At 37.5% G+C, this 27353-nt stretch overlaps 1 protein-coding gene and 2 long non-coding RNA genes across 12 annotated transcripts in view; 1 reads left to right on the forward strand and 2 right to left on the reverse strand.

Moving 5' to 3' along the window:
• LOC126875349 (uncharacterized) overlaps positions 1-23690 on the reverse strand; it is a 45320-nt gene extending 21630 nt beyond the window's left edge. For 3 of the 6 annotated variants that reach the window (XR_007693351.1, XR_007693350.1, XR_007693352.1), the window contains exons 1-2: positions 21374-23690; positions 20834-21219 (exon numbers count right to left, since the gene is read on the reverse strand). This is a non-coding gene — a long non-coding RNA (uncharacterized LOC126875349). The remainder of the gene's footprint in view (positions 1-20833; positions 21220-21373) is intronic. The other 3 variants (XR_007693348.1, XR_007693353.1, XR_007693349.1) reach the window with 2 other exon arrangements.
• LOC126875330 (cadherin EGF LAG seven-pass G-type receptor 1-like) overlaps positions 1-27353 on the forward strand; it is an 81918-nt gene that overhangs the window by 43428 nt on the left and 11137 nt on the right. For 4 of the 5 annotated variants that reach the window (XM_050638211.1, XM_050638209.1, XM_050638210.1 and 1 more), the window contains 4 exons: positions 8025-8130; positions 24461-24720; positions 25785-25886; positions 26946-27132. In XM_050638211.1, the coding sequence (XP_050494168.1) occupies positions 8025-8130; positions 24461-24720; positions 25785-25886; positions 26946-27132 (655 nt within the window). Of the gene's footprint in view, positions 1-8024; positions 8131-12697; positions 13045-24460; positions 24721-25784; positions 25887-26945; positions 27133-27353 lie in introns of those variants that run through there. The other variant, XM_050638213.1, reaches the window with a different exon arrangement.
• Positions 40-8018, reverse strand: LOC126875365 (uncharacterized). Its single transcript, XR_007693376.1, has 3 exons — positions 5558-8018; positions 2755-5468; positions 40-507 (listed from the first exon to the last, which is right to left on the reverse strand). It is a non-coding gene; the product is annotated as an uncharacterized LOC126875365 (long non-coding RNA).

Consider the following 27353-nt stretch of genomic DNA (forward strand, 5'->3'; position numbering starts at 1 on the left):
ATAAATAATGATAACAATTTATTTTATTTTGACCTCCCGGCAAAAAAAATGATAGTTACAATTTTTCTAACCACACTTTCTTATCCTACTTCCGCACGCATCTTTTCATACTTTATTCTTGCGCTATGCTAACTACTTGTCACTGTACTAAGAGTCTATGCTAGAAATTCGTGTTATTCTAAAATTATTTCCACCAGCCACTCCTTTTGCTAATCGTGTGCTTATTGCACCATTTAATCTGTGCTGTTTCTTTCGCCATTTCTTCTTCATCTTTCTCTTCCATTATTCTTTCTATCTTCCTTTTATCCCTTGGAATCTTTAATATATTATGTATAAATCATTATTATGCATAGATGAAGGATATTTTCAAGATTCATTGTCCAACTGTTGTAGCATTTACTTTTATAATTAATATGTTTCAATGTCAGGTTAGAAAATTTATCTTTTCTTGACTAATTAATCATCCGGCAAATTAATAGTAAGAAATGTACTAGTATTCGCACGTGCCTGTACAGAATTAAACAGAGACGAACAATTATTCGTATTATTTTTCAAATATTTCTGCAATCATTATTCGAATAACAAATAATTATTACTCAAATAAAATATTCGACTAATATAAATTTATTCGGATAATTATTTTCGATAAATATTTGTTCGAAACAATTTGAAAAATGCTTAACTCTAATTGAGAACGTATGTGAAAAATAGCCGATTAGTCACAATATTCCCTCGAGAAAGATAGCTTCGATCGATGATTCGAATAAAAAGATGCCACGTTGGTACCCATAAGATATAGCTATGAACGAGAAAGCACAAAGTGTCGAAAAGCAGATGAAAAAGAGGATTCATTATCCGAGAGAGAAATTGGCAATCCGACGCGGTACCCAATTATTTGATACGATCGAGGGTATTCCGTAATTTTATTCGCCGTAGACGTAAACGATGCGTGTCACGCGATTCAATTACTGAACGAAGTATTATAGTGTCTATAGAAGGGAAGGATGGTATAGGTACGCTGAGAAGAGGAATTCCTTGGTGAATTAGCGGAGCCGTTCTAATTTTCTGGGTGGTACGATTAGTAACGATTCCGGAACGACACCATGTGCCAACGTTTCACACGATTAGCTCTGTAATTTCTGCGTTGGCGCGCTTTCAATCGGATATGTTGGAACAGAAACGGAATACTTTCGTGCACCGCCATTTTGGACATCCTAAATTCACGTCTCGTACAATATACAAGTTTTCGTTCAGTTTGTATCTCGACGCGTGTATATTTTTATAGGAATTCTCCATATTTATTTTGTTTTAGTTTACCGAATCACACTGAAAAATTGAACCAAAATATATAAATTGTATCTCAAACAAGTCGTAACTCGTTAAATAATAATATCGTATAATATATAAAATAATATAAAAATAATATCGTATAATAATAATCATTTTAATGGAGGATAGACAAGGCGAGCCAGAGAAACGATTCGCATCGTGATGCATCCGATGAAATCAGCAAGGACCGAGAAGTGGAGAAATATAAATAACTGCAAGCTTTCCGACTCGTTCTAAACTCGTTCTAAATTCAAGCAAGCGCGGTCACTTTACTCTCCTTTTTATGCGTTTCGCTGTCGTGTCACGTTGTTACTTTATGACCGTTCCTTTCGCGTGGTTCGCTCGTTCGCACCTTCTTCGGCTCTTTCGAGAACCGCTTCCGACGGCTTATCGTTATTCCGACTATGCCTGGTTAATTGCACTCTTTGTCCGCTTATCAACGCGGTCACGTACGACAAGTGGAAAACGTCGGGCTTTTTCCTCAAACCCGATATTCCGCAACCTACGATTGCTCTTTTCCGTGAATCAGCTTTTCACCAACGTGCTCTTTTCAAACGTTACGCAGCTTACTGAGTTCGTGCTTCTCTCGTTTACTCCCCTTTTTCGCGCACAATCAAAGTTTCTCAAAGTAGATGGTATTTGTAGCATAGTAGTAGTTGTCGAGCAAAAGCAAGCAGACGAAAATCCTTTACTATACGAATTTGAAATCAAACGGTATACGAGATGGCAAAAGAATGTTGACGATGATAATGTTGTTTATGGCGATTAGGAAATTCGATACGATATTAGTTTATACAGCGACGAACATTTTGCAACTTCGCCAATCGAAAAAACTCTCTTTGCAACGATTGACCGGGGAATTAGAAAATACGTATATCGTGTAAGCGGATAAAACGAGAGGTGATCAATGAAAAAAATCCTAACTTGTTCTATCACCATGTTCTACGCCACATTCATCGAAAAATTTGAACAGAGGTACAAGTAAAAATTAACCTTAATAATCGGTTACTTTTTAATACCAAAAATTTCTTTTTAAATTGAACATCTCGCATAATCGACTTGTCAGTTTTTATCCTTCATCGTTAGCATATATCGTATAAAGGAAGGTAAGGTTATTTTGTAAAATAACGAGGGATTTTCTATGCTTGTCCCCTTATCTACATTGCAGATGTGTAGTTTATGGTAAATATATTTTTCCAGTGGCTATGATCCAGGTTGGATAGCTTGGGAAATTGCTGGAATCGAAATTGCGTTTGCATCGAAAACGATCTACGCAGGTTACGTATTTTTGCCTTTTGTTGCAATCCAAATCGTTGGAATTTTAATAAATTTTTTATTCTTTCAATTCATCCAGCTTTCGAACGGAAAGAAAAGAGTTACGCGTTACGCGATCATTATATGAGAGACAATAAAACAGCTTCGTACCATGGAGCATCGAATTTTTCGTAGAAATTGTCAACAAAAGGTTATGTCTCCGCGGTCTGTGGCGTTCGTTGCGCGCCTTTTCTCGTGTGGTTAGCCATTACGAACACTCTTGATTTTACGGACACGATGTCTTTATGTGGCACAAACACGTTCACCTCTTTCCGTTTAGTGTTCAACAGTATATTTATTAACAATCCTCGTTTTCGACTGTTTTCGTACAATTCTCGATTCCAACTGACATTTCTCGCTTCTCGGTTACAACTCGACTGTTTTCTTAATCCGATTCGTTTGTTTTTATCGCCCAATATCCCCACTACGCACGCGTTCGTTAGGCGTCCGCGACCGTTGCCATGTTGCCTTCTTCGAAATATTCGACGGAAGGACCGTAGAAATATCGATGGCGCATTAGGACTGCCAGCCGTACGCTTCGGTGATATACTTTGTACCGACGAAACCGTTGGAAAGTTTTGTTCTCGAGTGCCGCTACAGTTGGATTAGTCGAAAGGGGAGTGCTGAAATTCGTTGCATTCTAAAAAATAAATTAGTCCTGTTCGCCACGTTTTTTGTGACTGTTAATTACCACGGTAGGTATCCTCGGTGAATAGACGGGTACAGAGACCAAGGTAGGATAGAATTCAACGCTGGCTCTATTGTCCGAGCAAACTTCTATCCTGATAAAGGACAGTCCTGCCCTACATTTTTAAGAAATCGTAATTGCACCTCGTTCTCCCTGCTTTTTTCTTTCCTCGTGCAAAGTGCTATGCATATTTCATTGTATATCTTCTCTTCGGTTTAACGGCAAACCGTTTTGCTGAAGAGCTATGTATAGCCCTGAGAGGTTATGATAACGAGACAACAAAGATGGTGACTGTTTCAAACGCGACAGAGGATTAAGATGGGCAGGTCCTCTGAATTTCTACGGATTTTCATAAATTCTTTTCATCCTTTGTCGGTGCAATTCCGAGCAGACAAAAAGTTGGGCAATTAAAAAGAACTATCAGATTTCACAGAAAATGAGAACAAAAGAAACGAAAAGAAATGAAAGAAAGAAAAAGAAAACGTGAAATGTAACGTTGAAGCTGCCACAGTTGAAATTTCTATTTACACATTTCTTAAGAATAAGTGGGATATAAAGGATTGAAATAAAATATAAATTACTTGAAATTTGTCTGGTTTGTTTATTTTAACATAAGATTTACTTCATGACACTAATTATGCAACGTGATATCATTCTATCGTCTGTCTCGTTTGACTCAATTTTCTACATTTTCTATATCAATAGAGTGGCTTAGATTGTTTTTCAACCGTCACTGGGCTATTGACTTACTTTCCAAAAATCCTCCTAAAAATGAGTATAACATATTAAATCACATAATCTTGTTGGCCACTTGATGTCTGTTCTTGGTGAAATGAAACTTTTATTAAATGGTAATTTGATAATAAATTTCAGCAATTTGCATAAGCTTTAGACAAAATTTTTTGTTTGTTTTTGTTGATCGAAATTTTGATTCCCGAAATGGCCAGTCGATTTGGTCGAGACCTTAACGCAATTCAGCATCTCCGATTTGTATCGGATATTGATAAATCGGTTGGCTACTGTTGAACCGGCAACTCTAAAACTTTGTAGATGTAAATAGAGCAACAGAGGTCTGTCGATGCCGCTGAACTTCGAGCTTGTGTGCTTTTCGAGCGACAAACTTTAGATATAGTGAGATTCGACCTCAAATCAATTTCAACCGAGTCTCTGACCGCAAAAACTTTGCTACACCGCTCGAATCGCGTGCAATCAGCCAATGTAATTTTCTTTGCCCTTTCAATACTCGATACTTCTGTACAGAATGACCGAAAACTAATTATTCCTTTTCTTCGAAACCTTTAAGCAATGGAAAAACAAGATAACGTTTCTCTTGCAACCAATCTTCTTCGGTCTTGTGCTCGACTTGTTAACGACTTATATTACGATTGTTCGTCTCATCGAAGTTGAAAGTAGTCTCGGGGGGACGCGATTCATAAATCTCGAACGATCAATCCCTTTTTTCACCGCTAGTATTTCAAGGCTTTCGGAACGCTTAAAAACTTTATCATCCGGATGAATAGCTGGAAAAGAAAGAGGAAACGAAATTTAATGGAAGTGCTCTGCTTGGCCGACTTCTGACATACCGATCGATAAATCGATCGAACTTGACAAAGCTTCGAAGTTTAATCACCTTTCCTTTTCCTTCCACCATCTTTCAAACCGACCCTAACGATGTAGTAAACGAACAAAAGCTTCGATACAATTACCTCGCAGTAACGAGTTGAAGCACGAGTAGCATCGCTGTCGATTAACGAAGAGAATTTAATGTTTCAAACGGTAAATTAAAAATGCACGATATTCAGGCAACTACTTTATATTCGTTCTCGTAGTCGTTTTGTACGACGAGAGACGAATTTCTCTCGCAAAATCGAACAAAAGAACAGCAGGTTAATCCTTTCCTTCGATTTCATCCATGATTCCTCTCCCCACTGGGTTACCATTGGAAGTTCGGCTCAGGATGAATTATTCACGGGTCGAATGAGAAGTCGTCAATAGGATTTTAGAAAGACCAACCCCTCGACTAGCAAGAATTTAAAGATTTCTGCAGTCGCAAACCCTTACCCGATTCTTACTGCTTTCAGACACTTCGCCACGCGTAGGAGTATCCATCTTTTGGTTGGTAGAACACACCAAATTTCTAATAGATTTGATATGAATTGTTGTTGTATATAATTCAATTTATTCCCAAAATAAACTCGATTTTCCAGAATCGATCGTCTTAATTACCTCAAGGATTTAGGTTATTACAAATCGATTTTCTCTACGCCATGCCGTTGAAGGTTATCCTCCATGAACGAAAACACAAAAGGTGAAAGAATAGAATGTGTAGAATTTATAATAAAACCAGAAGACGAAGTGAATTACATTTTTCCACTGGAATTTTCAACACAAGGAGGGTAGGTGTAAATTCTATAGAATTCAAACTATCTGCTAATCGACATATTTACTTTTGCTTTGTTTCACCGGCAGCCATTTTACTGAATAGGTTAGATCACGAGAGAAGGACGGTAATTTAGAAAATCGATTCTCGATTCGATATATATATATCGAATATATATATGTAATTTCTCGCTAAGTACATCTTGCAAATGGAAAACGAGATGCGACAGAATACATACTTTGTTCGTTGCGACGAGGATCCGAGCATCAGCTCGGTATACGTACAGTATATTTGTCGAAAATTCGCTCGTGGGATATTTTCCTTTCCGTACGTTATTTCGAAACGCGGTCTGTTTGCGAAATCCGACTAGTCGCGGTCGCTAGAAATATCGTGAAACTCGATATCAATTCGAATTGCAGGTATACATGACTTTCGTATCGAAGGAATTTTAATAAAGTGCGCGGTTCGTTGCTTATCGGCGCATAGAGACGGTAAACCGCGTATTTCTATTTTCTCCTTTTATCTCTCCTTTTCTTTTGCTTCGTTTTCGCTCTTTATATCCCTCCCCCTCTCTCTCTCTTTTCTCGCTCTCGCTCTCATTGCAGTTACATAGTTTACCCTTTGAGCGAAGTATCGTGGTCATCGAAATAGAAAATGAAACAGAGCTTTCATTTTAGCGGTTGCGCGAGCATCTAGCAAAGCCAGTATTTGCGTTGAAAAGCAAAAGCTCGCAGAAGATGCAAATAATTTTGGATCGGTGACCGTTAAATACAACGTTTGAACAAAAATTCTTTCGAACTGTAACTAAAGAAAACGATAGAAATTTTTTAAAGCAGGAAGCTCTCAAGATTCGAATCGGAAATTCAATAAAAAAAATCTTGGTCAGATTACGATAGGATCGGTTTGATTCCAAATTTGAGTGAAGCAGAGGGAAACCGTATTTCTAGTTTCCGATAAACTTTCTTCTGAAATAAGCTCCGTTGTTTCCTTTTTACTTCATCCTCTGCCTCTAGAATTCAATTTCGTTACTTTTCCTTTCTTTCACGAACGAACATTCACAAACACCAAACTTTGCACGTAACGTATATTAAAATCTTGGAAACCACTAGCGTTACTTTATTTCTCGCGCACGTATGAAATCGATACAACGCATGACGCCGTGTATTATTTATTTGCTGCAGTCTCCGTTGATATATCGGGAACAAGATCTGCGTCGAAACTTTTCAGTTTAGCAGAAATCTAATTCCGTGTGTCTTTCAGACGTACCACTCGAAGAAAGTACGACCATTTCTAAGATTTTCGTTACTGCGCTTTCCGACGGTAACGCAAGTAGCCGCACGCTTGAAAGCAATCGTGAGAATTTCTTTCAAAATGACCAATAGCGTGCAACATCGCTATTACGTGTATGTTTTAACTCGCCATCTTTGGACGTATCATCTTACGCTTCTACTAAGAAAGACATAATAATATTTCAGAAACTATTAACGCGGTGTTCCATTTCGTCGCACGCCGACGGTTTGGTCGTTCTAGAAAATAAAAAGGGGACGAAACACAGATAAGCAGCGAGGCCAGTTTCACCTTGACCAACCTCGACCAGCTTGTTTGATTTATGAATTATTCACAGCCGACGGATTGCTCGCGAAGCCACTCGTGCGGACCCTTTGTCTGTTTCCTTGTACCATCTGTATCGCGCGATACCTTTCAACACGTATCGTTCGCGCAAGGCCATAAATAATTCCCAGAATTTTCATTCCGAACAATTTGTAATTTTTCCTTCGTGCGAATATTTCCTTTCTCATCTAGCAGTCGAATAAAATATTACTGAAACAGAGAGACGAAGAAAAGGAGGCAGTTCTCCTTTGACGCGAATCACGACGTAAATTTTATTTTGTATTCTTCTGTCTGCTACTCTTCTCCATACAGCAATGCAAATTGTCTGTACGTGAGAATGCAACGATATCCTACCGCGTACTATTCGGTTCGAGTATCTTTTATTTGGTTTCGCGCGTTGCATACCCATTTGTCGTCTTCGTGCTGGAACTCTACCGATTTTTCTTCCAAATTAGTGTTTTTTTTTTATATATACATATAACGTTTATTGCCCAAGAAAATATATATTATATATGTATATTCTGAATAAAGAAGGAATTTTCAAGGAATACACAAGGAAAATATTTTCTGTCGGATTTACATTTTTAACATTACAGTGTATAATTAAATTTAAGCTGCTGAAAAGCGCTACTTCGAAGTTAGTTATACGGAGTTATCTGATTTCTAGAAGAGATGGAAGTCAGAACATTCGTTATGTTACAGCCTATTCTCGGACTTAAGAAGCCTGGCGGGTACGATCCTTATGAATCTCTTGGCAGCTCTTTTTATGGTTCAACTGCTCTTCATAGTTGGAGTAGGTGGCGTTCAGGTAAGTTTCGACAGTTTTTTCGGAAGGAGAAACCTTCCTTTTCCTATTGCAAACTTTTTGCTTCTTGCGTTAGTAGACGAAAATATACGATCAAATAAACAACGAACTGGAAAGAAATTTCTTTACCTGTACGTGTATTTTCATGATACCGTGCTGCTCTAGCATTTGAAAGACTTTTACTCGATTTAATAAAGGAATTACCTTTCCAAGATCGTAAGCTCGCCGAGTAGGGTAATCCGATTGATATTTCAACTGATAAAACGGTCAAAAGTTTCTACGGATCCTTATCTAAATATCATTTGAAACTGTGCTCGTATAAATCGTGGAGGTTCATTACGTAGCAAGCTATTTAGCAGAGACGTAGCGTTCCCCGAAAAAGAAATCGAAGAAGAATCGAAAATGATTGGAAGCGACGGAATAGATTAACAAGACTACGAAACTTTTTTCTGAAAGGAAAGAAAAATAAAAACGACGTTTACACGTAACGTCTGACAAGCTCGTACCCATTGCACGATCGAAGGAAAATCGAATAGAAATCAGAAAATCGAACTAGCCGTACGAAGAATGTCGCTGCGGCAGTGGGGATTTTGAATAGCTGGCAGATCTCACGATTTTTTTTTATTATTTAATTTGTACTGTACAATTTGTACCAGCTGGACATTCGGTAAATAAAAGATTATAATCAACGATAACACGGAATTCCCAAGGAGCGATATCACCTATCTTAGTACTCTCCGCGACACGCGCTGCTTAACTCTGGCGATCGGACGAGAACCAGCATTTCCAGCGCGCTTTTGTCCTTGGCGATCTCACGAGTGCATGTAGGCGGAATCATCACGGCGATACGCCAGAGTTGAACAAAAGCCAGGGAATTTTGTTCAACGCGCTAGCACTCAGCTGCCGTGGCATACCGCGACATGCTCGAAACACCAGAGCAAAAGATAAGCGGTTTCTGCTAGAAACAACTGCCGCGTGTTTCTTTCTCTCTCTCTCTTTCTCTCTCTCGCTCATTCGCACATTCTTTAACAAGTTTTCTCCCTCATGGCTGAAAAAACATCCCCAAGTCATTAGGGGGCTCGTACGTGTAGCATAAAAGGGGTTAGTGGCGTATATCGTCTCGACGTGCTGTCGAGGAGGACATTAAGAGTGTGTATATCTGTTGGGAGCGTATTTCTCTTCCCACCTGCCTCCATTAACGTCTTTCTTTTTGTAATTACGCCACTGCCTGTACGCCAGACCTCATGAATGCTGTTTCTACTTCTTAAGAGCACAACGTTATAACACGTTGAATGCCATGGGAGTCACCGGTGACCGGCACTCAACTTGGTCGTGGCGCCGTGGAGGTCACCGGTGACCGACACTCAACTTGGTCGTGGCGCCGTGGAGGTCACCGGTGACCGACACTCAACTTGGCCATGGCGCCGTGGAGGTCACCGGTGACCGACACTCAACTTGGTCGTGGCGCCGTGGAGGTCACCGGTGACCGACACTCAACTTGGTCGTGGCGCCGTGGAGGTCACCGGTGACCGACACTCAACTTGGTCGTGGCGCCGTGGAGGTCACCGGTGACCGACACTCAACTTGGCCATGGCGCCGTGGAGGTCACCGGTGACCGACACTCAACTTGGTCGTGGCGCCGTGGAGGTCACCGGTGACCGACACTCAACTTGGTCGTGGCGCCGTGGAGGTCACCGGTGACCGACACTCAACTTGGTCATGGCGCCGTGGAGGTCACCGGTGACCGACACTCAACTTGGTCGTGGCGTCGTGGAGGTCACCGGTGACCGGCACTCAACTTGGCCGTGGTGGTCACCGATGACCGACGCATCAAGATTAATAGAAATACATAATTTGAACAAGTATCAATAGTTATAAATTTGTTATTATTATTATTGTTACTACAATGATGTGACAAAATTAATGCAGTATAAAACTTATAAAAATAGTTTTATTTATACATGGAATATACATCTATTATGTGCGTCCCCCACCAGTGGCTGTCGAATATGGGAAAAACACGCTTTTTCCGTGTTTTATCTTAACGAACAATAACAGTAAGGAACGTTTCGACTTGAAAGATGTCTGATGGTAATTAAGGGCCTTGACAGTAAAGTAAAAAATGCTAAATCTTGTGACGGTTCTTTAGGATTGTTGCGGGTCCGAATAAGTATGACCGAGGGATGGATTATGATTTGTAGTAGGCCCCGGGACGCAACAACATAGAACAATTATTTAGCAACGCGAAGAAACAATATGAGATATTTGATAATCGCAAAAAATAATTGAATCAAGCGAAATTGCACTACCGGTGGCCCCGGGGGACACCGGTGACCTCAGTGAGATAAATTCATTAATGATTATACACCGTAACATATCTTTTGTAGGTAATATTTCAACATGATATGTACCGCATAATAAAAAAATTCATCGTGGTGACACGGCCAAACCTTGTAAAACTGGCATAGCATCCAACGTGTTGGATCCGTTAAATGGAAGGAAGATGTGAAACAAACTGTTTCGGGATATTCGATACGATAAATTTTCTACGTGACGAGTTTTTTAACGGCACGTACTTATTCAGCGGCACGATTTCACATTGCAATCAGTGCTCGAGCAAAGGTATAGATATTTATCTTGGATTAAAATCTCTGTACTTTTCACCATGTTCATTGCAAACGTTTTAAGTGAACAATTCTCGTTCAAACCGTGACAGCGCGATTTGTTTCTGATAAAGATCCCGATCGATTCTTGCAAGTGTTTGTTTTATTTAAACTGAGGTGCTCTGTTACACGTGTTTGTTTGTTTACAAAAGAAACCAGTAATAAAATTGTAATAGTCGGTGTGTATTAAAATAACTTCAAGTAGAAGTACAGAGATAGTTTATGCCGGTCGTAATCGTTGCTCGCTCGATGCTACTGTTCATCTCTACGCTCGCTATTCGACTGTATATCATTCGCTATACTGAACGAACTAGAGGGCACGTTCGTCTATTTGTATCGACCGGTGTTATTATAAAAAGTTAGTTAGAGTTCATATGTAACTCCGGTTGACGATTGTAGCAGCACTCGACAACAAAACTTTCCAACGGTTTCGTCGGTACAAGTATATCACCGAAATGCCGACAGGCCTAATGCGCCATCGATATTTCTACAGTCCTTCCGCCGAATACTTGGAAGAAGGCGTACGCGGCAACGGTCGCGGACGCCTAACGAACGCGTGCGTAGTGGGGATATCGAGGGGCGACAAAAAGAAACGAATCGGATCTAGAAAACAGTTGAGTGGTGACTGAGAAGCGAGAAAGGTCAGTCGAAATCGAGAGTGGTACATAAAGAGTCGAAAGTAAGAAATGTTAATAAATACATACTGTTAAACACCGCCGAGTATTTCTTTGGCACTCTACACCCTATTTACCTCACGATTACAAATAACGGCGATATTATTTTGTCCGGAGTTCGTTTACCTTTGAAACTAGCAAACTAAAACAACGTTGGTATTCCACGGCACAATAATACGAGTCTCTTCCGATTCGAATCTTCCGTTGACTTATGTGCCGCTACAGAACTTTTTCCAAAATTTTATCCGAACGAAAGAAGTTTCGAATTAGCACGAATTGAAAATTTTTAAAGATTCATTTTCCGTAGGTTAGACTCGTTTTAGAATAGAGAGCCATTTGGGCGTTTCATTGCGTGAAATTCGATCGATAGCGTACACGCGACGGAAGATCTGTACGTTGAAGAAAATGGGAATGACATTTCCAAGGCGTGATGTTACAAATGTGCACCAGGAGCTATACAACGTGTCGCGATCGTCGAAGAGCACTTAGCGCACCTATAAGAAACTTAATGACCTCGTCTTGCAAACCTGACTTCAACTGAAAAATGGTCGTACGAGTAATGCAACAATGTGAGAGGTTAACAAGTGTTTTGCAACTTTTCCTCCCTCGGGTGGGTGTTATCTGTTGAAATGGGTCTCACTTCTAGGAAAATTCTACATTTTCATTAGTGTTTAGTTTTTGGCACAACGATTCTCTTTACAGCGGCTTCTTTCGTCTCTATTATAGCACCGCGAAAAGATCGCCGACATACAGACAATGTTGACGATAAAGCGTAAGTAGGCCTAACGGCCATCAGTATATTCCGGCACCGCAGCAGTGTTCAGTTAGTCACCGGTGAGTCAAGAGTGAAGAATCGTTAATTGAGAGTTGTGATATCACACTACTGCATTAAGTTCACGTTAAATAATCATCGTTTTCTGTTTAATTCACTGTAATAAATCCATCCATCAATACATTATCATATAGAATAGAAGCCATTGGAAATCCTAATTTCTAACATTTTTGAATAAAGAATTTCTATAACACATTTGTCCACACGTTTGCTCTTTCTATTTCGAGATATATAAAAATGTCTATTGTATGTCTATTTTTCTGAGCAATAATCTTACGCGTATTTATGCATGGGTATAGTGAACTAAACAGTATTATGTTTTTGGTGAAAGAAAATTACAGATCTTTAAAAATCTTATCTTCCGTTTACCGTAAATTCGCGATGCAGGATGATGGTGGACTCAGAACGAATTTCAATCTTTCAATGGCACTACCAGACGAATCAGCCAGCTTTTTATATATTTTATATATTTTTTATAATACTTTATACATGCTGCCTAAAAGTTCCAGAAAGAACATGTTCGATAGTGATAGTAGTGATGACGAATGTTATTTTGAACCTGACAAGATAGAAGACGATAACAGTGCTTCAGATAGCGACAGTGATGATGAACTAAATATTGAAGAAAATGATACAAGCTTCAACAATGAATAACGCAATCGTTCAACGTGTATACTTTCTCAACTGCGCGCGCCGATACCTCTCGTTCACAGCGACGCTCGCTCATCGAGAGGCCCCGTCCGTAAAGGTTAGCTTTCGCTTCAGATTTCCACGACGTCACGCCTCTGGAAAATGTCCATTCTTTCGGATATGGACACGGGAAACGAGCCCAGATCCAATCGTGATTCAGGTCAAAGCTGAGTCCAATCTAACTCGAAGCTAATGCAAACGAAATTCGTTGAATTTAATCCGAAGCAAGCAAAGCGGATTTACCTGTGTTTCGAATCACATTTCCGAACGACAACTTTCGAGCAATATCGTAATTATTCGCCGAAAAGGAGCGAACATTAAAATCGAGTTGCAGCTGTTTGTTAGAAAGTATTGTCGTAAATGTTGCAAATTTTCTAGGCTATGAAAAAATACCAAAATTATATCAACATTTACCACTTTTGCGCTCTTTTTCCTGCATCGAGACGACGATTAACTAAGTAAGTCAAAGTACAAGGTTGTATCTAAAGTTTCTAATTAACTATCATCTCGCAAATAAACTAGGATCCCGCATAGAGATATTTCCAGCTAATTCGCTCGGGTCATGTCGTTTAATTATCCGGACGTACAAATCGACATGGATGAAAACTAGCGCAGTGTTCGGAATGAAGTTAGCTGGATGACGCGAATCAACTACTTTTTGTCTTATGGAAAGATAAAGGTCGCGACGAAAACTGATTATAAAAATTTAATTGCGCGCGTGGTTTTCCGTGTACTTTTTTCATGGATGTTGCAAAGAGCATAATCCTTTCGGGCTCGACCCTTAAATTGCAAAGAGAGCAGATAAAAACTTCAATTATTCTTTCATCCTTACTTCGAATAACAAACTCGGTCGGTATAAAACGCAAACGAAGGTACTTAACCATAGTTAAAGGAGATTAACCACGTTTCATTCGAAGGAAACAATTATCACCAGCTGAATAAACGAATTTATCAATTCTTTCAATATGATTTCTAAGATTTCTAACATTTCTCTTTTCTTTGATTGTATTATCGCGAGCACCGAAAATTTTCTTACTGTGTGCATGCATCCAACTATTGGAAAACACTGTATATAGTGGCAGCCATAATATGAGTAGTAAGAGATATAGCAGACTGATGGCGTTACGTCTCATCGATTTCAATTTGATGTCGATGATCTTTAAAGAAAGTGCAGATCGATGGATATCGAAGCAGTAATTACGTACCTGTAAACAATCGAAATCTACGATTTTCCTAACTGTGTGAAGTGTGTCGATTGTCTGTCGTATCCTTCGTTTCACGCGCGCGTTCTCAATTCCCACATAATTTCCGTATAAAGCCGGATAGGACCTTAGTTGGAATATGATATATCGAAACGTATATTAAGAAAATTGCGTTTTATGAGCTCCTACAATGGATATATATTGTCTGAAAATCGACGTATGGATCGACATAAAGATTAAAGGCATTTATGACGATCGATGGATGTTAGTTAATCTACGTCACAAGTTCAGTACCCAGTAATTTTTCGCCGCGACCCCCATGATATTAACCATGTTCATTGACGTCCATACTTCAGTAAGTGACTTTTAACATTTATCTACTTTCTTTCTCGCGCAGCTTATTCTTCTTAACAACTTTTAGACACTCACATTTTACATTACTTTTCATTCATCGTTAGTAAATCATTTCGTACCGAAATGATACTGTTAAATTAGCTAAACGATTTAAATCACCTTTTCGGTTCAACATTTTGCAGTTACGTTACGATAACGATGTAGCCAAATTCTAATAAGCCATTGTTATAAAATACATACTTTGCGATAAAAACGATACGTCCTTACAATCGATTACGCGTCGATGCGTTCGAAATGTGTAAGAAGATTTTCGTGATTTATATAAAAATCCATGTAGCTGGAATAAATGTCGAAAGGAAGAAACGCGGATGTGTAAAGTTAGAGTAATGCCGATCAAATTCTCGTTGTTTTCGCAAAGAAAGATTGAAAATGAAACCGCGAGGAGGATACCAATACCTGCAATGCAGTATACTTCTCAAAGTCCACAAAAGTCGCTGTTTGAAGCGAACTGTGGGAGAACATTTGAGATTCAGAATTACAGTGGAGGTTCTTTCAATTACAAAGTTTTCCCATAGTTGAAGAAAGTAGCGAAAATCGAACTCGTGCATCGTTGAATCATGAATGTTCTGCCTTGTAAGTTGTTCGGTTTTCGAAAAGATTTTAAAAGCCTTTATCTTTCACTTGTAATCTAGCGAGATTTAATTTTAGTACTGTTGAGAATTGTGGGTCTTAGTCGCCGAAATAAATGTATAGGAACACTCACATTACATGTAGAAATGGTTTTAAAATAGTTTCAGATTTATTTAATATGAGATTTACGAGATATTCGTAGATACAGATTGCACACATCTCAGCACTCTTCTTGTCTCACCATCTTCCTTAACACCGTGCGTACGGAACAGTTGCATTCTTCTGTTTTACGAGACGCTGCGCACGCACGTACTACCACACACACTCATACTCATATATGTGTGACACTACTACTCGGCTGATCAAGTGTACCACACACAATTACACACGTCGCAATAAGTGCACGGTCCAACGAGGAGAATCAACGACGAATGTATTTCCCACTTAGGGATTAATAATCGATTAGTCGTCGTTGTAAGAGAAATTATGCGCTAAACGTGCGATATACGAGTGATCAATTTAAAAATTAGATTCACGTAGTTCGATACGAATCATTTTCGATTCCACGGTTTAAAAGGAGCAAAGGGAAAGAAAAAATCGCAAAGCGTATGCGCGAGAAAGTTTCAAAAACTGCAGTCGTGGTAACGGGAATATAAATCTATAAAGTTTTCTCAGTTCAGCAGAGAAAACTTTGTCCAGGAAGCATGCATTATTTACGTAGAACTGAGGTGAAATTTGCCTTGTTTTATCAACGATATTTGCTTAAAAGTTGCCTGAATATATATAGCTGTATTCTCCATTTAGTTCTGGATAAGAAGTTTGCAAAATACGCAGTTGCTTAGTTTTAAAAAGTTAGAACTAAGATTTTCATTTTTCCAAATATCTACCAGCTGCAATTTAAATTACATAATTTCTCAGAATCTCTTGGCGTAAACCGAATTTTATCTTTAACCATAGCTACGACATCCATTTGCAAAATATATTATGTGATAAAAATCGCAGCTAACCAAGCTTCTCAAAGAATGAACAAATTTTGACTCTTATCAAATTACAACATTTTTTTATATCTGAAGCTTTTATGCGTTTTTTAATAGCTTTCTAACATTTAATGATACTGTTTGTTAAACTTTTTCGACAACAATTTCCTATCCACCGGGTTTAGTCGAAACCCGAATTTTCTTATATCGAAAAACGTAAGATCGTAGATATGTGGACGTGAAAGGAAAGAAAATAAAAAGAGAAGCACTGTTTTCACTAAAATTGAATCGACGCTTTCATTGGTATGTAATTCGAAAGACTGAATGTAATTTTTAAGACTGAAACGACAGAACCTACATATATCGATAACACTGCTTTTAGGTTAACGTTGGATCGAACAACTTGCGTTTATCTTTCCTAGACACGTTTTATATTACGTGCAACTTTTCAACACGTTTGTTTTGAAACGGGTAAACTTCCATCTCCGACGTGTAGCAAAGATATTGAAAATTTTTATAGAATCAAGAAGTTCAAGTAAGAAGTAGAAACAAATATGTAGTTGGTTTCCAAGTTTGTCGCGCATCGAAGCAAACGAACGACAGATTTGTATCGTAATCCATCAAATATATAGGTGTCGCGGTAGTCGCAACCGTACAGTTAAATTTTCACCGTCAACTTTCAAACTCCTTAGATGGCGCTCTGCCGATACAATCCCCGTTTTTCTCAATATTAATGTGTGCGGCCCATTTCCAACATTTATCAGAAATTTCTTTTTTAAATGCATTCTAATTTCTATTCTTTGGAAGATCCATAGTCTAAAGAGGCTATCTCATTAGACTCAATTTCCTCATTGCGTGTACACAGACCAGTACGTAAAATTGTCCAAGTCTAGCGTAATTTTAACTATTTGTTTTAATAAAGTAATATAAAAGGAGACATACGTCTCACGATGTTATTCAGTGCTCGTTAAGCGGAGTAAACCGTTAGTAGTTCCAGTCACGATCCATAGCGTCGATAGGGTTACAACGAACTGCGTTATTTGTCGAAACCGTGAGCACGTCGTGACCGAACTTGTACAGTTAACAAAGTCCTCTCAACTGTACGTTATCTAATTGTAGCTTAATTTACCAGACGATCGATAAACAAGAACGATCATCGAATATTCAAACGTAGAACGAACTCGATCGAAAAACAAGTTATTCGCGAAGGTAGAATGATACTGAAACGACAAGAAATCGATAATAATAAGAAAAAGTAGTCGGTAGGAAACCAAGAAATATTGACAAGAATGCACGAAAAGAAAACGCAATCAAAATCAAGCTTAATCGAGTACTATGGAAAACTCGATAAAGTCGATCCCTTTAGCCAAAGATAAGAACAAGAAGAAGCTTCTAATTCTTTCGCATTACATCTCGCATTCCAAATTTCACCTGTCCAATGAATCAAAAATAGTAATTCAGTGCTTATAGAAATATATATCGTGTCTATAAAGAGTTTTATTGTAAGAATCGATAGATTTTGATACTTTATCCAATCTTAACCTATAATTTATGGTTCCATGATAATAGCTTACAATTATAATTTATTACTCATTGCAATCGCAAATTAAGATCGTGTTTCCAATTTGTTATAACTATGTATGTCATGTAAATCTTCGCAAGTCTATATCACGTTCACATTCTGATATTATTGATTTGCATCGTAAAACTACGTTATAGACTACTTTTATTACTCTCTTGAAATGGTAATTACGTAACAAAAACTAAAAATTGGATTGAACGTCGGTTATCGATCGAAACACTAATACAAGTAAATATTATACATTATGGGAGCTGCAGCAAAGCAATTAACTTGTGCACATTTGATACACTTGATTATATTTACCTCATAGCGACGCATCAAATTTACAGAACGATTAAACAATTTGATAGACTAACAAGCTCGATATTTCAGCTTCTCGTCTGAAATTGTTTGCAATTCGAGACCATTATCGATTAGATTATCGATAGAGACGTAAAAGAGGTACTAAAATATTGAGAGAAAGAAAATTAGCTACCTTCAGGGCAATCATATTTCTCCACGGCAAAGGCGATTACTAGTAATCGCTTCGATATAACAATCGAATCTTTTTTTCACTAGCTTTAATCGATTCGTATTTCAAATTGACAATTCTCGATTTTCCTGTAATTTGGTGTCGAAAGATCACGTGAAATCTTTCACCGAAGGTTGGAGAAGGAACATTATCTTTGAACTTTCTCGATACAAGAACATCTTGGCTTCAAATTCGTTCATTCGAAATCTCAAATTCACGATGTCGATTCAAATTTCCGATCCTGTTCCTTAATACTCGTAGTCAAGGGATAATCCCGAGCTTAGACCTCGACCGTACATATCGAGAGGTTCGAGTTCTCTCGGCTTTACGCTATTCTACTTCGCTTTCGTTCGATGCTTCAAAAGAATCTACTCTTTCGAACGCTTCCATTCTCGACTGTTGCATCTTTAAGATATATTCGTCCCGGTATACCTGAAAAACCGTTTTCTTTTGCATAAACCTTTATGCACAGATTTATACAGGATCCGAGAAAACAGGAACGGTATGAAAATTTCAGCTAAAAATGTATTTATATGTAACGTACATGAATATTACGAAAATTACGGAATCGACCTAAAATTGCATGTTCCGACTGCATTAATTACAATGAATTATTAAGTTGCATCTGTGTATCTACTCTCGATAATAAATGAACATCCTCGTTGTTACGAACGTAATTTACGTTAAATACATATCTCGAGATTAATTCATTGCTATTCATATACATTGATTAATTAAATATATTGATATACAATATATCTATTGTTAATCAATACATATATATATTGCTTATTATTATCTATATATATTATATATAACTCATTACTATTCATATACATTGATTAATTATATATGTTATATATGTATAGATTAATTAAATATATTGATATATAATATATCTATTGTTAATCAATATATATATATATTGCTTACTATTATCCAGCAATTATATATATATAATTCATTGGTATACATATACATTGATTTATTATATATATCACATATGTATATAGATTAATTAAATATATTGATATATAATATATCTATTGTTAAGCAATATATATTATTATCTACCAATTATATATATATGTAACTCATTGGTATTCATATACATTGATTAATTATATATCTTATATATGTATAGGTTAATTAAATATATTGATATATAATATATCTATCGTTAATCAATACATATATATATTGCTTATTATTATCTATATATATTATATATAATTCATTAGTATTCATATACGTTGATTAATTATATATATCACATATGTATATAGATTAATTAAATATATTGATATATAATATATCTATTGTTAATCAATATATATTATTATCTACCAATTACATATATATATAATTCATTGGATTTTATATACATTGGTTAATTATATATGTTATATATATAGGTTAATTAAATATATTGATATATAATATATATATTGCTTATTAATAATCTACCAATTATATATATATAAACGTTCGATTAGATAAAGAACACTGATAGTCGGTGAACCAATACGTATATAAATATGAAACGATGCGATTTATCGGCTAGTGTAATTACAAAGTCAGAATTCGAAATGTCGCATGGTTGGTTTACAAGCTCGTCGCGTTGGTGAAATTTTCATTTACAGTCGGACGGTGAAAGCAACGTGGCCGAAAAAATTTAATGGATCTGTTTAAACGATTTTCGCGGTGAATTTGCGCGATGCAGGCAGACTGAGCGCAACGAAAATGTTTCCTCTACACAAAATGCTAATTACTGTAATTGACGCGTATTTTCTGGTAGAATTTTGCGAACCCGAAGAGAGTAGCTTTCCTACTCACCACTTCCTGGCATTTTTTATCGTTGATTTCAGCACCCATCGCTTTGCATGATCCTGTTTCTCCCGTGTTGTCTTCCTTTAAGTCCAGTTTTTTTTTCTTATGATCTTTCAAGTATTACTCGCCAATCGCCAATTTGTATTTTGCGAATATCATCGTTATCGCCGAATAAATAGTCGAGATAAGCCAATGGTGTAAGCTTCGACGAACTTTCAAATTTGAAATATGCTCATTTTGCCTTTTGATGTTATACTTTAAATAAATGCGCAAATGGTTTGTAAATCGGCGATGAAATATTCTTTAACCAACTTGCAAGCTGATAACAACGTGAATTTAATTTATGTTAAAGTAATTACTTACAGAAAAACTCTACACCTTTCCTTTTGTATAGACCTGAACACTGCTGTTACAAAGAGAATAGAATTTGGTGAAATAAAAGATATTCTAAATAAGGAGAGGTGCATATTATTGTGCCCTTGAATATGAATTTTGTTTTAGGTTATAAGGTCTAGAAACAAAAGAGCTATAAGCAGATTTCTATTGCTGTTTCTTGTAGCCTTCAGCCAGAGCTACAAGGATAACTTTTTGGTAATGTCCTTTGCTATAAATATATGAACGTGCTCCCTATCATATTCTGTATTGTAACACTGAAAGAGTGAGGTTATGGATCAGCATACACTATGCTTATACTTATACCTATACTTATTTCAATATATTTTCTATTACAAATTCATCCACTCGTTCCTCTATCAGTTAACCTCAACAATATTATATATTAAATTAATAAATAATGATAACAATTTATTTGATTTTCACCTCATACACTATACCTGTACTTACATGTATAGCTTTATTTATTTCAATATATTTTTCTAATAATAAATTCATCCACTCGTTCCTCTATCAGTTAACCTCAACAATATCGTATATTAAAGTAATAAATAATGATAACAATTTATTTGATTTTCACCTCATACATTGTAGCTGTACTTATACTTACTTCAATATATTTTTCTAATAATAAATTCATCCATTCGTTCCTCTATCAGTTAACCTCAACAATATCATACATTAAATTAATAAATAATAATAACAATTTATTTGATTTTCACCTCATACACTATACCTGTACTTACACGTATAGCTTTTTTAATTTCAATATATTTTTCTAATAATAAATTCATCCACTCGTTCCTCTATCAGTTAACCTCAACAATATTATACATTAAATTAATAAATAATGATAACAATTTATTTGATTTTAACCTCATATGCTGTACCTGTACTTACACTTATACCTTTATTTATTTCAATATATTTTTCTAATAATAAATTCATCCACTCGTTCCTCCATCAGTTAACCTCAACAATATCATACATTAAATTAATAAATAATAATAACAATTTATTTGATTTTAACCTCATACACTATACCTGTACTTATACTTACTTCAATATATTTTCCTATTACAAGTTCATCCTCTGTCAGTCAACTTCAACAATGTGAAATTGAATTGAGAACGTGATTTTGGTGGAGAAAATGGCGCAAGTTCGTGTCGCGTAGCGCGAGTATTCCTATCAACGATGAAAACAAGAAGATGGTTGCATCGTAACTTGCTCGGAATATTAATGCCGTGGCATGTCCGAGATAGGGTGGCCGTGTTTCAGAACCGTTCATCCGATATTGCGCCAACATCCTTTGGATATTGACACTCGATATCCGGCCGACTGCCAGCCTTCCGTGATAACGTAGCCGCTATGCGTAATACCCAATTTAGTTTCCACTTTCCTCCGTACTATCCGACAACTACCTAACTCCATCAACTTTCCCCTCCGCCATCATTGTCTTCGCTATCTTTTATCTGTTCGTGCTCTTTTACAAATTGTTGTGGATCTCACTTCTAGGAAAACTCTAATGTTTTGGCACAACGATTCTCATTATAGCAACTTCTTTCGTCTGTATTATAGTACCGCGAAAAGATTGCCGACATACAGACAATGTCGACGATAAAGCGCAAATGCCGACAAACCGAAAGGATCGGAAAACTTCAACAGGTCTAACGGCCATCAATATATTTCGGCACCGCAGCAGTTGATGTTCAGTTAGCCGTCGGAGAGTCAAGAGTGAATAGTCGTTAATCGAAAGTTATATCACACTACTGCATTCACGTTAAATAATCATCGTTTTCTGTTTAATCCACTGTAATAGATCCATCTATCAATACATTATCACATAGGATAGAAACCACTGGAAATCCTAATTTCTAACGTTCCTGAATAAAGAATTTCTATAACACATTCATCCACGCATTTGCTCTTTCTATTCCGAAATACGTAAAAACCTCAACACAAATTACCGAATCTTCTTCTTTATCGCGGGAAAGCGAAAACATGTTAGCCTGCTGCTTACAGAGCTAACAGCAACGACAATCTCGGTATCTCCGATATATTCGATTACAGGTTGTATATAACTGTAACCAATGGTATTCGAGCGACGGTAGCTCGGCAACGTAGCAGCTGGTTTAATCTGAGACAGATGAACCACCGATACCGTGAGTCGTGTCTCCTTCGGTATTCCTGTTTGCTTCCACCTACTATGTACTATGTCGGAGGTTCCGCGTGATCGATCCTCTCCGCGCGGTTGCTTTCAATCGATAGGCCGCACCGCGCCAAGCTACGTCACATCGTGCCGATCGTTCCAATAAAAATTACTAAAGAATATCGTCCCGATCTCCGGCTGAAGAATATTCAGTGATCCAGTTAATTTTACGAGATGCTCTCGACGAATGTTTCGCGAGGGACGTAGACAATGTAATGGCGCATCGCGAGAATGTCGAACCGATTCGGTCTCTCGAAAAACAGTTGATCGCTCCATCGATAATGCAGGATCGCGAAAAATAAGATTCCACTGGTACTTTATTGCGAATCAGAAGCGAGCCAATCTGTTGGAAGTGGAAAGCTCGAAAACTGATCGTTAGGAGAATCCCCGAGACCGAAAACGGACACGCCGAAAGAGGAGACGCAATCTCGTTCCGACAATGTCACGTTTCTGATTGAAGTTAGTCTTGTCGGATTTTTGCAGAAAAGTATACGCGTATATACGGCTGATTCTACGTCCGCGCTCTAATAATCTGTAGTGGCACTCGACAACAAAGAACTTTCCAACGGTTCCGTCGGTCAAAGTATACCATCGTCGACAGACTGTTTTCGAAAGACCGACGAAACATAAGTAAGATCACGACGAAGTGTCGACAGGCCTAATGAGCCATCAATAATTCTACGGTCCTTCCACGAATAGTTGGAACGAACGCGTGTGTGTGGGGATATTGAGAGGTGGCAAAAAAGGAACGAATCGGATCAACGGAACAGTTGAGTTGTGACCGGGAAGCGAGACTGGTCAGTCGAAATCGAGAGTCGTACGTAAAGAGTCGAAAACGAGAATTGTGAATAAATTGTCGCCCGCACAAGTCGCGAGTCGAGACTTGTAACGAAGTCATTAAACGTGTTAATAATATACTGTCAAGCAAAACGCCGAGTATTTCTTTGGCGCCCTACACGTCCTACAGAAACCACCTCACATCCACGACGTAGTGAACATTTTGTTGTCTGATTTCAGTAAGCATGTTTCATCGACTTCGTTATTATTTTGATGCTTGAGATTTTGACATTTTGTTAAGAAAGAAACTTCTTGTCATATCAGCAAAGCTGATTTTTCGTTTGTTTATAATATATAAAAAGTGATAAAGTGGCAATTTGCAAGTGTATTATTGGGGCAATTAGGTATATAAAAAGTGATAAAGTGGCAATTTGCAAGTGTGTTATTGGGACAATATTAGTCAAACTTGTAATAATATGCGTGTAATAATAAAACGTATAATAATAATATACGGGCTTAGCAAGTGGGCGTCTTGGACGACGGCCTACACGCTCGAGCAATCGACGCTTTTATTACGTCCGCCAAGCTGGTTGCCCCAATGAGAAACTGGCAAATTGTCATTTTATCACTTTTTATATAATAAATTACGAACAAACAGAACATCAGCCTTGTCGCTATGACACGAATCTTTTTGGCAATGTAAAATGTTTCCAGTCGGCCTCTGTCCCGGTAGGTTGGCAACAAACATCCATTTTAGCATTCTCAAACATAAAAATAAGGATAAAAGTGAAGTAAATCAAGTTTACTAAAGTGTCACGCAGGAAACGTTCACTGCCTATTGGATTATAAACCAACAGCTTTGCAATCTGTTTCTCGCGATCATTCCGAACCGACGGCTAAACGAATTGGATCCTCTTCCTAATAGATTGTAAAATTCTTGTCGCTCTTTGCACGAAATTAATTGTAATAATAACGAAAATAGAAGAAAATAAAATCTCGGTGTTCGCAGGATTGGGAGCTATGCATTTCTCTGGAGTTGAGCTTGCAGTATCTTCGGATGACGGTGGTTTGTTGGCTGGCTGCGATGTGTCATCATCTTTACGCAACCGTTGCTTCGATCCCGCGACGCGACGATCCACCATCTTATCTGAAATACAGTCTGTTCGCCTGGGGTACACCATTGCTCGATCTGGCCATCGCCACTTTCCTACAGATACGTGAGGCGACTGTTATTTGGAACATAGCGGATCTTACACCTTTCAATTGCTGGTATATTTTCTTCTCCCCATCCTACTTTTTTCTCTTTCTCTTTTTCCTACCTTCTTTCATGTTTTCGTCTAAAACAGAAACCTCGAACATTTATCGGAAGTTATTTGCACGTAATTCCAAGAAGTTGCGTTACGGGGTTTCAAATATGACGAGTTGGCGCGACGTGACCCGACGATTGCTGATACTTGTAAAAGTTGTAAAATAAAACTTGTAAAAGTTATTACACGTCCCCATACTGGAATTACGATTTACCGTTTTACGAGGAGAAATCGACACAGAAACGATAGCGAAATGGCGGTCGAACGTGCACGCGAATAGCATTTTTCGAAATAAAATGATCATCGAGGCCAACTAAAATTTGGCATGGTTTGCTCGCTGAAATTTCACGTCGGCCATCTTACACCTCGTTTCGGTGGCAAACATTTTACGCCTTCATGGCTATTACCATCTTAAAAATTCATGCTTTATTTTAACAAGTTCAAGAGAAACTTTTTTAGATTTAACAAAACTTTCCATCATGTTAATTATCGGTTTGTCGTGCTACGTCGAACCCTGCGCGAATACTCTTTGAAATTTAATTTCCCCAATAAAGCGTTAGCTATGGTTTTGAAACGAATTAAAAACGTCACGATATAGGAACGACGTGATATCGTTTTATCTCGTCCCTGATCTCGTTCCGATTTTCGACTAAATATTCAAAACTCGTTTTCCTATTTCCCTCTTCCGTCGCAGAGCGTCGCGAAATTTTAAGAACGAAATTCTCCAGTTTGAACAATCGTATTTTCATTGTATCTTCTCTGCTATTGTTCCATCGTTTCCTATTTTCAGCTACCGAAAGGCAACTGGAAAAGAGCAATGGAAATGTGATTTTACTCGATTTTCCGTCTCGTAACTATTGAATTTTCGTAGGTACTCCACTGAGTGTGACACGGTTCCAAATAAACAGGTTGCAATACTAAAATTTGGATGCCAGATGCCTTACAATATTATATTTTGAGCGTTCATACTTCGACGCGTTGCATATTATAATTTGGACGTTACAAACACAATATAATCTGTTACAGGTTTCTAGGAACGAAGGCAACGATTTATGCGTACGGCTTGCCAGTGGCCCTTCTGCTTCTTTCCGCCGGCTACTATCTAATCAAAGCTGCGATTGTATCCAGGTAAACTGCTTTTCACCAAAAGTATGCGTCGTCTCGAAATAAATCTGCGGTTTAGGAAAAATTGTATTGAAAAGTGGACAGTAAGAAAGAAACGTATGGTGTATTCACTGGTTACGATGTGTCCGAGTGCTTGTTCGGGCTGATTTCCATTTAGCGGCCATGTATAATTCAGTGGAGCAAATTCAGTCTTCTCTCAAGTTTATTTACTATTAATCTTTCAACGGTCAACAGCGCATCCTTCGCACTAGTACAATACGTATCGATCTACGGATCGACACGAAAAATGTGGCACTCCTCTCCAAGCGTAGAGAGCGTAGAGACCTGTGTGTGACGTGTAAACGTATCGTCCTTAGCAACGAGAAATCTCGTCGTAATTTACAACGCTCACTCGCGGCCATTTTGATCGAACCAGAGTTGAGCGACGTTCGCATTGTCTCGAATAGATATTTGTCTAAGATAATTATCCAAACAAATTCTATATTAATCGAATATTTTATCTGGGTAATTGTTTTCTATATATATTCGAATAATGATTACAAAATTATTCGAATAATAATACGAATAATTGTTTGCGTGTACTTAATTTGATGGAGATACTAGTACAATTTTTACTATTAATTTACCAAATCACTAGTTAACCGTGGAACAATATTCTATTATGACATTTGAGAAAAATGAATTATAAGAGCCAATACTACAATAATTGGACAATGAAGCTGAAAAATATATTTCACTTTCAGTATTTTGTCCATACATATAAAATACGTACGATATATAAATATTTATATTACAATATATAATTTCATTCGAATAAATTCTTATTTGAGTATGTTATCCAATTCAATTTTTATACGAATAATCGCTTGTTCGAATAAATTCTCATTTAGACAAATACTTATTCGACTTGATATTTGTTCATTAGTAAAATAAATAATTTGTTCATTAATAAAATTTTATTCCTTGTATTTATTTATTATCTGTTATTCGAATAAAATTCTGCTCGTTTCTGTTTTGATCAGAAACGATTACCGAATATTTTAGCGAATTTCTTTTGTGCAGATACACGTGCAGCATGCAACTGGAAATTAAGCAACGCGAGAAGATGAAGAGAAGGAGAGCATTGCAAATTATCCTGTTTTTAAAAGTGTGTATAATAGTGGGTCTCATAGCTGGGTGTGGAGTCGCGTCCAGGGTGTGGAAAGTCCCTTTCCTCTGGGCTGTATTCTGTACTGGACATTCTTTGCAGGTAAAATAATAATTGTCTAATAAATACTACAACTTGTGGAAAGATATATTTACGATCTTGCTATCTAACTGGAATATCTAACTGGAAAGTTCTGGCTACAGTCTTCTACTAGAATTCGATAAAACAGAACGCGCGGCTTTGACCTACGATTAGTTTTGTTGGAAAAGCAATCTTCTTATCGGTTTCTGGCTGCCAAGTTTCTTCTTTTCTATACGATCAAG

This window comes from Bombus huntii, chromosome 18 (assembly GCF_024542735.1).
Source record: "Bombus huntii isolate Logan2020A chromosome 18, iyBomHunt1.1, whole genome shotgun sequence".
Classification (NCBI taxonomy): domain Eukaryota; kingdom Metazoa; phylum Arthropoda; class Insecta; order Hymenoptera; family Apidae; genus Bombus; species Bombus huntii.